We start from the raw sequence: 14695 nt of genomic DNA on the forward strand, positions 1-14695 counted from the left end.
ACTAAGAATAGAGCTCAAAAACATATTCTCAAATAGTCATTCGATCTTGCAATAAAATTTCAAAATATTTTGCACCTAGTTTTAAATTATGTCCCATAATTAATCCCTTGCTAAAATTCACCCAAAATTAATAGTATAATGAACTTGGATTCTCTACCTTTCTCTTCCTGTCTATTTCCAATCCCAATTAATAGATTAAAATTCAAATAGTCCAAATTTAATATTTTGTTGAATAATTATTTTAAAATACTTCTTCATTGCAGTTTTAAAATGTCCTAACTAAAATTTAGCATTCATTTTTTTAATAATTTAACATTTTATTTATAAATTTATAAAATATTAAATCGTAACCGCTCAAATTTCAATCTATAATTGAGCTGAGATGATAAGAGGGAAAAAAAGGGTAGAAAAGAAAAATGGAAAGATTCCAGTTACACTTGAGTGATTTTTTTATGTTAAAATCCTAAAAAGTTATTTTTCTGTCAAAATTTAAAGTAACATGAACAGATGCAGAACAATATGTAATCCAAGTCGATAAATCACATGAAGACATGCACATCAAATATAACTTTCCATATTCACCAAAAAAAAAAAAACTTTCCATAATCTCGTATTGTTGCCTTGGTGTACATCTCTTGCTTGACTCTAGTCAAATTAGAATCGAATTGTCTGAACAATGCGCAAGTAAACTTGGCTTCCTATAATACTATTTTACACCTCTGGATCAAAACGCTAACTAGTGATCACAGACACACAAAAAAAGCAATACCCCAGGGAAGAGAAGGGGGGGAGAGAGAGCGAGAGGTTTGCGCCATCGCTCTTGAATCTACCTACTGTCCATTGAGTGATACTTTTACCTGGATAGATGAGTCTGTCAAGATGATATCTCTCTCATTTTCAGCCTTTGGATGATCCAAACTATGCAATTCTATCCTTATGTGCAGTGGCTTCATGAAAATGAGATCTCTCAAGTCCCCCTTAGATTTTGATAAAAATTCACTCCACAGATCTCTCTCCATCTTCACATACCTCCCAGAGCTCATGATATCCAGTATCCTTCCAGCATGAATCTCAGGGTTTTCTTCTTGTGAATTCGGGTCTCTTCTAAGTTTCAAGTACAGCACCGTGTAAATAATAACCTGTGTAAAAGGAAAGATATTATCATTGAAGTCTTTCTAATTTCTTCGTGATCATTGTCAAAGTTTGTCAATATGTGTAGAAGACTGCTAAAATAACAGCACTCCATAAATTAACACCCACAAGGCCGCTGTAAAACCTAATGCAAATGCTACCTTTGGTCCTAAGTTAAGATCTAGTTTACAGCGGAGGTAGTACAAGGAAATGCAGCAATTCCAAAAGCTTACTGATCTGTATACAAAAAATCTAATATAGACAGTGGCATGAAATGATAAAACTAAGTCACTCAGTTAACATAGAGAAGGTTTAACGACTTTCATGACCCTTGTTCTTGGAGACAACCAACATGATCGCCGTGGTATTATGTTTCTAACGTAATAGGTTATAAAGCATAAACAATTGCATATCAACAGAGACCACTAAACTCATTTAGAAACACTTTGGATCAAAATAAAAAAATCATTTAGAAATACACTGTCTCCCATCAAAATCACAGACTCACAGGTGTTAACAAAATAGTTATAGTTGTGACAAACAATGATTATCATGCTGTGGCAAACCGAAACGATATTCCATTAGACAACCAAAACCTATTCCAAAGAAATCTAGACATCTATTAATTTAAAAAATGTACCCAAATCCCACTAATGAACTTCAGAGGTAAGGAGCAGTCAGCTAAACAATATAGACTGAAAAGTAGTTATCATAAATCAGACTTCAAGTCGAAGTTGAATGCATTATCTCAGTCAAAATTTAATACCAGTGCTTTTCGAGCAGTAACAACACAAGGAAGAAATAAAATAACGGTGAAAAAAGAACAGAATCATTGCCATCTTCCTTTGTTGCTTCAAAAATATATTTATACCTCACTGGTTCCAGGGCTAGTATTGACATTGCAGGTGATGCAAATTTCTTTATCTTCCACCATTAAATTATCATTCAGATTATCATCTGGAACAGCTTGCTCTGATTCAGGTTTAGGAGAGGCAAGATTATCCAATTCATCATACCACAGTTGCGCAACCCCGACCTGCAACCAAGAATTGAAATCATAAGCAACTTCAAATACAGAACCAAACTACTACTTCACCAAAGAAGACCCTCTTCCCTCCTCAAGAACCTTATCTACTGATCCTGGCACATCCTCAATTAATGAGACTTCAGTAGCTGCTCCTCTTGCTTGCCGCCAGATACAGGTTTCATCCAGTGGTTGTACTAGCTCAGTATCCTGAGGAACATCCACAATTAACTGTATTTGAATTCTACCTGTCACATTGCCGAAGTTCAACGCCACAAAAGTCAATTGAGAAAAAATAGCCTGTGCTACCGCATTACTATTTTTTAGGGGCCAAAAAAAGTGTAAAAACATGAAAGAGAAAGAAAAGCCCGTTAAGTAATCCTAATTATTCAAGTTCTTAAAGCGTCCTAAAATAAAGTGACGCTCAGAGCATCACAGATGATACAGGATCAATATCAGGATCATGTGATCAATATAAATTTCTCGATGATTCATGGTAGAATGTTTAAAAAGATAGAAATGACCTGGTAGCAACTGGAAGGACTGCCGATGATCAATTGGTACCTCTGAAAGTCCATTTCCACTGTCAACCAGCAATGAGTTGGACAAGTTAGAATGTTTCGTATGGTTTAAATCTTGCTTCTTCAAGATGTAAACAACAATCAGTTTTGGATTTGGAAATAAAACAACCTAAACAGTTTTGAGACAAATAACTTACGTAGCATAAAATGTCTCCAAGGGGGATGTCATCCAATAAGGTAATCCGAGTATCCCTAAATTGGAAAACTTGAAGTTTGAACAAACCCCAGATTCTCCGTCAACTTTCAAAATCCTCTGTCCAACTAGAGATAAAAAACTGGAGAGTAAACACAAACTAAAGAAAAAAGACATGAAGATCAGAAAGAACAAAGAACCACCCCCCCCCCCAAAAAAAGAAAAAGAAAAAAAAAAGAAAACGAAAGAAAGAAACCTGTATCACAAATGAAAATTTGATTCTGCAGCGTCGTAAGTGAAGATAAAAGACCAGAATGAGGGAGGCCCTCCACAAAACAGGTATATTCGATTTGCTGTTGAAATCCATCATAGCCTAGATGATCTAAAAGGGATGATTTCTTTGTGATCTGCTCTCTGCATATCTCATTAATTTCAGGAGAACCTTTTTCAAACACAAAATATTTCAAGAATTAATTCATCAACTGCAACTAGATACAAAATGGCTTCCACAATCGACCATAGAACTACTAAATCAAACCTTTAAGAATTTTGTCAATCTTTGCTGAAGCCAAATCCATGATCCATACAGCTTGAAACCTGCAAATAGGACCAAAAACCAACAGCATAACCATTGTATTAAATTAAGACAAGAAATAGCATGAACTGCACTGCTAGCATCAGCATCTATTATCTATCATATCATACAAGATCGCTTGATCAACTGCCTAGAAAATACAAATATTATGAAATGAGGAACGTTTAGGTACTATCCACGAAATAATTAAAAGCATCAAGTTCTTTCACCTGCGGTCTAGAATGAAGAGAGTATCATCAACTGATCTCAAAATATGCCATGGCAAAACAGGTGTTTTAGAATCAAACACATCTGATGTTTCATCAACATTAGTGTCCACATTACTCTCTAAACCCAGCTTATTCATGATCCAAGTCCATATACGCACACTGCTCTTCTTAGAGGCACTTGTCGGATAAAGAGTCTCTACTGATCGTGCTTCCATATCAGCTTTCCTGATAGCATGGTTCTTAGAAGACAGGAATCAGAACAAAAGAAAAGGTAAGTAACAATTCCATTATATGATTAAACCAATACGATTTATGAAGCCCAAACTCAACCCAAAAAGATGAAGAAGAAAAGCTGTAAAACAGAATGAAGCAATCATAAAATTCCATGAAGATCAAATACAACTAGGAGAAGCAGTGCAGTAGCAGGTATCCTGCCTCTCTTTCTCCCCGGTAATCCACTATAGTTAGGAGAAATTGAGAAATTCAAACTCCTAGGCCTTTCATGGACTATGAGGCTATATTTGTCATGGCGGAAAGGGGAAGGGGAATTAGAAATGGAATACATGTCAATGTTTCTTAGGAATGCTGTAATTATGATTCCTAAGTAATTAGGAATCATATTGTAAAATTGGTTGAATCGGATTTCACAGTATCAGTTCTGATTGCAATTTCCCTTCTCCATTTTACCCCTTCCTCCCTCTGACACTTCCAGTGACAACACTTTCAGCTGCAACAGATTATGATGTGCTCACTGACAATGAACAGCAATGCCAATGTGCCCTAGTGCTTTGAAAGCTTAGTTTTATTTTTTCATTTTTTTGAAGTGACCTGTGAACAGCAGTACAATAATCCTCTTATGAGAGCAAGAGACATCAACAACGGACTTCCAGATTCCTCCAGCAGTAGGTCATCGATTCTCATGTTATGGGTCCTGATTAACAGCCAACCTTCAAATCCAATCTACACAACAATTGTCTGTGGATAATATTTTTAGTAAATCTTTGTAATTTCTAGGTCCCTGGCTTATAATTCCGGGGTTGTCGGTTTAAGACTTTTGGTTTGTTGGTTTCTAATCTATTGCCAGTAGCTCATGTTGATGGACACAGTGGGCAATGGAGGGAGTCAAGGGACAGACAAGGCATTTTATTTCCCCCCCTTATTTTGAAAAGGAAAATCTGGTCTTTTTATATTTTAAATACATTATACCAAATAAAATCATACGGAGGTAGTGAGATTCCATCGGCATGCCATACATTGTATCAAATAAAATCATACTGAGGTAGTGAGATTCCATTGGCATACCAAACATACTTTTAGTATCCAATTCTATTCTAGTTCCTATTCCCTTTCTTACTCCAATTCCTTCAAAAACCATTCCATCATAACAAACAGGCCTTGAGTATCAAGTTCTTATAGGCTACAGGCATTGTAGCAATTCCAAACTCATTCTAAGTATACATGGGGGATTTGTTGAGAAACAAGCCACACAAAACAAGCAAAAGAGAATACAGGTTCAGCTACCAGCTTGTGCTGCAAAAAACCAAAAAACAAAAAACAAAACCCTAGAAAAGGACCCTATGAATATCTATAACATATTGATCAACCCACGTGCAGTAAAACTAACTTAAATGTGTCCTTCATGTCAACTTTATTAGTTTATCCCTGAAGAAACTCCTACTATTATTATGGAATAGAATGAAGATAGCACTCCCATAACCAAAGGGTAAGTTTATTCTCCTCGCAGAAAATGCAATACTATGTCTCATGCAAAGCCATCAGAATTAGCCCAAAATCAGATAGCATTCATAATAAAGATTTAGAATCAGAAATAAATATTCATAATAAGAATTACAACGGATTGGTGTTTACAATATACCATCAAATGTGATAAACCTGGATTAACATCTACTCATATTCACAGCATCACTCAACAGCAAAATTCATACCTCAGAATCTACAAAATATAAGCAGTCCTCAGCAGCATGGTAATAAGAACCTGCAGGTCGCCTTAATTTAGCAAATTCAAAATCTCCATCCTCAAATCCCGGGGAAGAGCCAATCTGAAAAGAGACAATAAAAAATGTAAGTCCTAACTCCGAAGTATTGCTCATTTACTTTTATAGAGATAGTAACTGTCAGAAACCAATACATCTCAAATTCTCAATGTCAGTGGAAGGCCGAAAAAATAATTATTAATTCTTAATAATTTAAAACCTATAAGAAACAAACACTATGATAAATTGTTTTCAAAAAAGAAAGGATAAAATGACATTGACATTTGTCCCTGATATCGGGTAAGAACTAAGAAGCTGAAATTTGCAAAATTTAAAGGTCTCATCATGATTTCTCTCCTGTACGGGTAAGAAGTCTTTATGGAATAAAGTTTAGGAGAAGTCGTTAGTAACGACCAGGAACTAAAATATTGATTTCTAGAGACTTTGTATCTTAGTTATCGTGAAGGACCAGGAAACCTAAAACACAACATGCGCTGACCAAAATACCTTCTCAAAACTACATTTAATTCTCTATCTTAATTATTTATCCATTTTCATCACTCTCAACATCCCCCTCTATGCATATGTCATTTGCTTGCTTGGGGCACTGTCAACTTCATCACAACTAAGAATTTATCATATATTGGATGGATGGGCACCCAAGCGACGTCAAGGGCCCTCCCTAAAAGCTATTAAGATGGGAGAACCAACCACCTGAGTATCATAAAACATCTCATATTACTCAATGTAACACCTAGGCATCCCATGATACCATAGTTTACATCAGTAAGCCCCTAAAATTTGTGACGCTTCATTTGGTTTCCTAGCCGATCAAAACACTTCAATAATCAAAACCATTTATAAGTAGCCATCTTCAAAACTGTTCAAAACCATTTATATGTAGCATTTTTCAAAACTGTTGACCACTATTCATGATACCAATTAATGGCCACTAGAAGGCAAGAGACTATGACGTAGATATTATGATAAAATTCAAATACACAGACGCCTATTGAGAGCTAGTTGACTATCTAATTGTTGATATTAAGGTAATGCTGTCAGAAAAATTTGAAATCGCCTTGTGACACACGAGTCATTTGCCGCCGTGTTGTAAAGTGTTTGTGAACAAATTCAGTAGACATCTAAGTGATGTTATTCGACTACTCATCATTTTTAGAAAACTTGGAGATCATATGATGATGAGTCCAGTCTTCAGTATTCAACTATCACTGTGCGTCATTATTGAAACTCCAACTTACTCTAATCGTTAATCACCTACTTCAAAATAGTCATCTATCAAGAGCCATGTCTGTTTTACATTCACCAGACTGCATAGAAATATGGGCTAGCAAAAGACCTGAAATCAAAAATGCTCTTGCACTAATTTGTATACATACACAGTCCAAAATCACTCCATTGCCATCAGATACGATAATCCTATGATGATTGCAATCAGAAAGAAAGAGGCGGTTTCCACTTTCATCTGCAGAGATGCAGCCTGTAACATAGGATACCAGGTATTAAAATATGAAATCAGCCAAGTTACTTTTAATTACAACCCAAAAAGTATAATGAAAAATTTGTTACAGGCGTTGCGATCATCTAAGAAGTATCATCAATACAACAATCTGAATTCTAAATGGCCCACATAAGTTTCCAAGGTTATGAAAATAAATTCCTCGTCTGATATAGGAAGGATGAACTGTCAAATAAATAGTAATGTATAGCATTAGATAGATTTATGATCGCATAAACTATCGGTTACCTTTCCTAAATCCTCCTAATTAGTGCTATCTATTCAGTGCTCAAGATTTCATACTTCTTCTATGTATGATAGCCATTGCACTTTAAGACCAGAATATAAAAATCCAAGAAAATTGAATCTCATTTTTTTTCCCCTGATAATTATAGCAAGGTAAAGGGGAGGAGAAAATGAAAAGGCCAAATGCAATTTCGCCTCCGTTGGGGAATGAAATCATAAGTATTGAAACATTAATGACATTCCTTTGCAGCATTTTGTGAGAAGCAAAAAATAGTTGCTTCTGGAAAATGTCTGCTTCAAAGGCTTTAAATGGGTACAAAAGCAAGCACTACATCTACAAATTTGAGAAGCTATCTCTCTTGTGGGTCAAAGTTCATCTAAGTTCAGGTTTCTTTGACAGATTCATGAAGGGATTATGCAGCCCTTTTGAGTTCGAGTATTTGTTGATATCATTTTCCATTCAGTGTTGGTGCTGTCCCATTATACTTCTTTGTCTAATTTTAAACAAGCTGCAAAAGGTTTGCAAATAAAAAAAATGCAAGAGGAAATTTATTCCTCTAGGGTCTAGCTCGCAATTTTTCAAATCATGTAGAAAATGAGAATTACTACACAAGGAAGTGTAATCCGAAATTAGCATAATTTCTAATGTTAAACAAATTACAGGAGAGAAGATTCTCTCAGATCATCACATTTTACAAATACCTTGAAAGTAATGCTGTGGTAAACAACGCAGGAATAATTGAATCAAGGGATTAATGTTTATAATACCTGGATAACAGAGAAGTAAATTCTGAAGAGAAGAACACATATAATAGTCCTTCGTGATTCCATCTAGCTTCCAAGAAGTGAACTTCAATTGATTAATTGACTCAGAATTCCCAGCAGGCGGCATATTTAACTTCTGAATAGCTGTTTAAAGAACCCTTATCAGGAATTAAATCATGAAAGCATGTTGCATTTCTTCATTGACCATGCATATGCATATATATGAAAAAATTTAAAAAATACAAGTGTCTTAACGTATTGTAGACAACATTATGCAAGAAAAATGAATCATCACCTTGGTAGAGTATTTCAAGATCCACATCTTTCTTATGATATACTGCTGGGCCCTCAAAATTTTTAAATAACAAGTAGCATGCACCTTTCTCCATCTATGAATATAAAAGAAAATAAATTTAATTAAATTCCTCTAAACAATAATGTTATAGATGTGTCAGTCCATAAGGAAAAATCATATAAATAAAGCAATTAACGCCATATGAGATATATGATATGGTGGACTTGAAACTCTATTTAGCATAATATAGGTACTACAGCTGGGCTTCCCTTCATTGGTTAGCATGTAGCACTAGCCACGGCAATTGCAAAAATTTTCACTACAAAGAAATTTTGCAACAATGTCTTCCTAGAAAAAGACATTTCTTTAACAAGAGATTCGAAGTAAAAATGAATAACTCATCTCCAAAAGGAACCTTGAAAATAAAGACAATGAAAAAATCTTTAAGCAAAAGTGTAGCAAAGCAGCCCTCTTTCTTTTTGAAACTGAAGACAATGAAAAAATCTTTAAGCAAAAGTTTAGCAAAGCAGCCCTCTTTCTTTGTGATTCTGAGATGGCAACTCCCTTGAAGAATAATAGACTAAAAAGCAGAACAGCACAATGAAGAGATGAATGCTATTCTTCCCCACATAGCTCCTTAGACAAAGGACCAACCATAAAAGCCCACGGATTTCTCTCCCCCCCAAACTCGTAACACTTCAAACACTATCTATGCAAGTTTTGCAACTATGTTAACAAATTCAAGATCTTGTACAGGCAATTTGCCTATAGAATTAGTTAAACATGACTAGCTATGATCTTAAAATTGTACATCATATGGAAAAGTGTGCAGAAGGCAGAACTGTTAAACAACACCAAGCATCCGATTGGCACTCACTGAATGAAGAGTTTTCATTTTTCTATTTAATAAATTATGGTTTATTTTATTCTTTCTCTTGTAATTTGAAATAATCGGATTAGATTAGATACAATAGATTCTAAAGATAGGCCATTAATGCTAGATTTTGAGTATCTTAGAAACCCTATATTCAAGCCATTCTGCTTCCCATCTATATATGTAGCACACTTAATATTTTAAGGCAAGTCGTCAATTGCTCAGCTACCCTTCATGACATCAGAGCAACAATCCCCACAATGCTCAGTTTCGGTCAGTTTAGAGCCATGAGTAATTAAACTCAAACTGGTAAAACTGATTCACTAATGGTGGAACAATATGCATCCTCTACCTGAAACCAGTGAGCCATCAACCCTGATGATTGGGCATAAACTAGATGGAAACAACTATTTCCAATGGTGACCAGCATCTTATTGAACAACTATTTGAAGAAACCTAAAATAACAACAGCATAAATCAGCTCCAAATCAGAACATGAAAACTCAGACTACGCTTCACTGTTAGTAGATGTATAAAAGCCCAACACTTTCAGATTAAATTACCAAACATATCATGCCCAACACTTAAATAAAAACATGACAGAAGGTAAAGATGGATAATTCTCTTCTTCAGAGAGACATCCAAGAAAATTACTCCCAAATGATTCTTCGCAACTCCTCTTCACTATTTAGGTTCTAAACAAACCCATTGCCATCACACTCTCTCTTCCTACTCTACCACAACCTCCACTAGCGTCAAAGTTAGTTGCCGCTTTGTCCCTTGTTCTATCCATATCTTCCCCCTCGTGTAATAAGGCTTTTGGACTGGTTTAACAGTAGGGCCCAGAGTCTAACACATTCTCCACCTTGGCAAATAACTTAATATTTGCATGCAAGAGGGGTTGATGGTAAGAGGAATTACGCCAAGGACAAGGGTTGATAGTAATAAGAATTATACCACAAGGCTTGATATTACTGAAGAATTGGACCCAGGATTTCACATTACCTCAGGAAATGCCTTCTTTGACAATAATATGGGGAAACTGATGTTTTCAGCCATCAATAACCAGATTAGGTGCATTGTATCTGCTGAAGGATGAATTAAGAATAAGCCCATGATAAAAAGATGAGGGAACCTGCCATCAAAAGTAATTTATAATCATAAGGTGAAAAGAAAACTAATTATTGAAATACTAGGAGAAAGAAATTAATACATAGCCTTCCTCACCTTTTCTTTATTTTCTTTATATTTTCAAACAAAATTTCATGGTCATGAATTCTTGCAGAAAGAACCAAGAATGTTCTGTCTCGAACAGAAAGTTGTTTATTTTTGTAGGACCTATTCAACCAACAATGATATGGGCCTACGGGTTCAAACAAAGAAGTGGTTAAAGGGAGGAGTAGAGTGAAAAATCATTGAACTGTTGGAATCTTCATCAAAAAGCAACAATTTTGGATTAAATAGTATCTATGTAAATGTTGCACAATGTCATGCAATACATTAATGAAAAAAATTAAGAGCTGAGCAGAACATAGCTTATTCAAGTAAAAAATATAATGATTTTTGCACATTAATAGCCCCAGTATAAATCCCCATGCAACAACAATAAGTTTTATCCTACTAGATGGAGTCGGCCACATGGACCGCACAACACCATTGTGCTCCAAAAAGCAATGACGATATGTTCCAATGTGATTCTCCAACAAGCAACAAAAGTGGTTTATTTTAGTCGAAATCTATTCTATGAACAGTTATGTGCCTTCTGGTTCAAAGAAAGGCAATTGGAAGAGAGTATAGAGGGGAAAAAAAATCATTTGATCATTGAAATTTCACAAAAGATTTACAAAATTACAATTTTAAGTTATAAAAGAATCTATATCAATATTGAGCAGAACATTAATTCATTCAAAAGTGAAAAGGGAAAATAACAATTTTGCAAGTAAATAGCACTTGTGGAAGTCCCCATGATTCTCCAGTTGTTTGGACATGCGCAAGATCAAAAATTAAAATGGGTAAAAAGTACATTTAAAACAGAAGTTAAGCTTTTAACCCCAAAAAAAAAAAAAACACACACACACACACACACACAAAAAAAAAGGTAGAAGAAACGAATATTTTTTTATGACGTATACCTTCAAGCTCATCTAGTGAGGCTTTAATGAATGACAGGCAATCATTTCCAGGGGCAGGTCCATGTGATACTTCAGCCATTGTTGAGAAACTGTATGAGACTGTTGATCAAAAGTCAGGAAAGCTCATAAATCTAGAAATTCCTAATTAATGAGGCTTCAGAACTTAGAGATGGTTCACAATGAAATGACTGCAATTTATTTTGTTTGGCTAACCACATCTTGCTTTGAGATGCATTCACTTCAACATAAACTGCCACCACATTACTGGCACACTCTTACAAGAAAGCATGAATCTTCCAGAGCATGTGACTGGAATCCATTTAGTGATTGGTTTTGATCTAGAAGACTCAGGTATCATGGAGAAGGCCACTGAGTTACACAGAGTTCAGATACATAATTTGCTCAATGAATAACAGTCAAAATTAAGAACTTTGCCTTTAAGGAAGTTGCCACATGTGGTTTCCATAGCAAAGAACCATAGATTTGACTATTGCACGAAGCAGTGGCATTAAATATTCAAGGGTTACACAATTTGTAAGAATTGCTAGTGATCATATCACGGAAAGCTAAAGAAGAAATCTCTTAATCTCGGGGAGCCCAATATTTTCCAAACAATTGTCATCACGTTCGGCTTTTAGCGTGTGATCCAGAGAAGTGAGAAATGATGAACAATGTCAAGTGAATTTCAAACATTGGCACATAACACTAACAAATTTCGATGCAAACAGGTTATAATAAAAGAAAACGGGGGGGCACAAAGGAAGCCAAAGAACACCTTTCGACGGTGCCGACATTGGTTTAGACGCCGTTCGGGCGGGCAAACTGCACAGCTGAGACCACCAGGTTTCTACCCTTCTCCATTTTGTTCGCAGAGGTAGCCGCCGCAACGCAAGGAGGCCACTCAAGAGTGTGGACTGTGAAGCGCTCCGGCGCATCTGCTTGCGAAAGTGGAATGATGCCGTGCGGAAAGAGTTCAGCAGCGTGGCAACGACGGCGGGAATGAAAGACGGGGACGACGCTTCGCCGCAGGTATGAAGCCGGCGGCGACGTGGCCTCAGGAATTAAATAAAATTAAAGAGAAATAGTTTGTCTATACTTGCAAAGAGGGGGTAAACAAAATAAAATTGAATTTCATGATGGGAGCCCCCTTTCTCTCGTGCATGGGATGACGCCTGGTTTCCACACGAGAAGAAAGCCTACAGGGTATCAGCAACAAGCATAGGAGTTAGCTTCCCTCCTCCCACCCTCCCTGTTCCCATCAAACTGAAAAGCCACATTACGAATTCAGTCATAGGAATTTGAGTAATGCCATATTAAAAGGTGTTTGGTAAGGCAAGAAGTGAATTTTAAAAAATAAATTTCTACACATATTTATTTCGTATGCCATAAAAATATTTTTAAAATTATGATTTTTTTTCTATCCAAATACCTCCTTAGGCTCCTGTGAACTAATTGGGATTTCAAAATCTTATTTAATGACTAAGGCTTAACCAAACATATGTAAGAAAGGAATAAAAAAATAATTTATTTTTAATTTGATTTATATAAAAATTTAGTAAAAGTTGGTTTTTGTAATGTGATTTATATTTGAATTTGTTTTTATAAATAAATGAGTTTGTAAAAGTAAAAATTGTTTGGATTATTATTATAAAAACAAGTTTAAATTTAAAATGATTAAAAAAATATTACTTTATTAAATATATATTACATGTGTATAATGTGATAATTTTAAGAGAAATAATAATTATAATTACTAAAAAAACACTTAATGAGATATATTTAATAAATATTATTTAATTTGTTGTAGGTTATAGAATTTAATTGAAGATTAATAACAACTTAATAATGGACTGTTTGTTATAAATATTGTACATATGGGATGTTCATAACCCCCACCTCTTAGGATTTTTTATAAGATTCTTGATCTTTGAATGTCTTAAACCCATAACCTCCCAATGAATGACTTAAGAGGAGTTTTTCATGTTTATTGTCATTATTCCCATATTCATTTCTTTGTAACCCTTAGATTAGAATTTGATGGTTAGAGACCTATAAATAGATGCCATGTACAATGTATTTGTACCCATATATATATATATATATATATATAATGAGAAATACTCCTTGTTTTCTCTTCTAATTCTTTTCTTGCTATTCTCCTTCTACTCTCTAACTTTCTTATTTTTATAACACATTATCAGCACGAGTTTTTTTTTAAAATGTGAGGTATAAACCCTTGTAAATTAATACATTCTTATAGTATATGATAATACTTTCTATTAGTTCTCCTTTACTTATTTATTTATTCTTTTGATCCTATTATCATATGCAATTTTAATTTTCTATACATTTGCTATATATTATGTTGTTCTTTTATGTTATTTATTAATTTATTCTTTCGATACATTTTAATTATGTTATTTTCTCATTGTGATATTGTGTTATTTATTTTATTTATTTCTCAATACTTCTTGTTTCATTATTTGTTTATATATCTTTCTAGTTTATATTATGTTGTTTTATTTATCACAGTATTATATATATGATTATATAATGTGATTTATATTTATTTGTTATTTGTATTTGATTATGAAGTTAAATTTATTTAATTTATCTCGTTATAGTATTTTTTTTTAATTTCATTTTATTAAATGGCTAGAAGTCATAATACTCTTGGTTTTATTATTAAATGACCATAAGTCATATCACTTTTGTAATAGTTCTTTTGTAAAAGAACAATATGGATATAAATGATATGACAAGAAAAGGCTATGACAATTTAATGATCTAATAGTAACAAATATTAAAGCCCTGAAGGCTAATGGTTCAAACACCAAATGGCACAAAAGAGTTTTATTTGAAAGATTTTTGATATAGTCCTGAAGACTAATATTTGGTGAAATTGATTATATGCTATTGAAAGCAAAGAATATGTCTATAAGAGTGATAAAGAACATGACCACATTGCATCAGTGGAATTAATAATTTAAGGGCAATGATCTTTGATCTTGGCTATTGAACCATAATTGAGAAGATAGTGATACTTCTATAGTTAAAAACAATTATGAGCAAATATTATAATATGACCAAAAGTTATATAGACAAATATATATACCAATCTATTGAGAGTAAATGTTAAAATTAGTGATGAAACCAAAAGATCAAGAGATATTATAAAAGGTACTAAATGTAGTTATGAT

At 34.2% G+C, this 14695-nt stretch overlaps 1 protein-coding gene across 1 annotated transcript; it reads right to left on the reverse strand.

Annotated features, from left to right (window-relative positions):
* Positions 1–552: 552 nt before the first annotated feature.
* Positions 553–12443, reverse strand: LOC114759567 (uncharacterized). Its single transcript, XM_028948770.1, has 16 exons — positions 12271–12443; positions 11496–11594; positions 10591–10726; positions 10369–10498; positions 8490–8583; positions 8198–8338; positions 7065–7165; positions 5620–5733; positions 3674–3912; positions 3408–3466; positions 3126–3311; positions 2874–2997; positions 2680–2738; positions 2258–2403; positions 2003–2167; positions 553–1139 (listed from the first exon to the last, which is right to left on the reverse strand). The coding sequence occupies exons 1-16, from the start codon at positions 12428–12430 to the stop codon at positions 831–833; spliced, it is 2262 nt and encodes a 753-aa protein (XP_028804603.1). The 5' UTR covers positions 12431–12443; the 3' UTR covers positions 553–830.
* Between the last annotated feature and the right edge of the window lie 2252 nt (positions 12444–14695).

This window comes from Neltuma alba, unplaced genomic scaffold (assembly GCF_004799145.2).
Source record: "Neltuma alba isolate B1F8T4 unplaced genomic scaffold, ASM479914v2 tig00010867_pilon, whole genome shotgun sequence".
In the NCBI taxonomy this organism is placed as follows: domain Eukaryota; kingdom Viridiplantae; phylum Streptophyta; class Magnoliopsida; order Fabales; family Fabaceae; genus Neltuma; species Neltuma alba.

Bases quoted from the DNA above. Each gene is read 5' to 3' on its own strand.
- LOC114759567 (XM_028948770.1), bottom strand. From the start codon at position 12,430: ATGCGCCGGAGCGCTTCACAGTCCACACTCTTGAGTGGCCTCCTTGCG. The intron at 8,339-8,489 runs GTGATGATTCAT...TTCTTTAAACAG, and splicing joins TCTTGAAATACTCTACCAAG to CTATTCAGAAGTTAAATATG. The intron at 2,998-3,125 runs GTTTCTTTCTTT...TTTTATCTCTAG, and splicing joins AATTTTCATTTGTGATACAG to TTGGACAGAGGATTTTGAAA.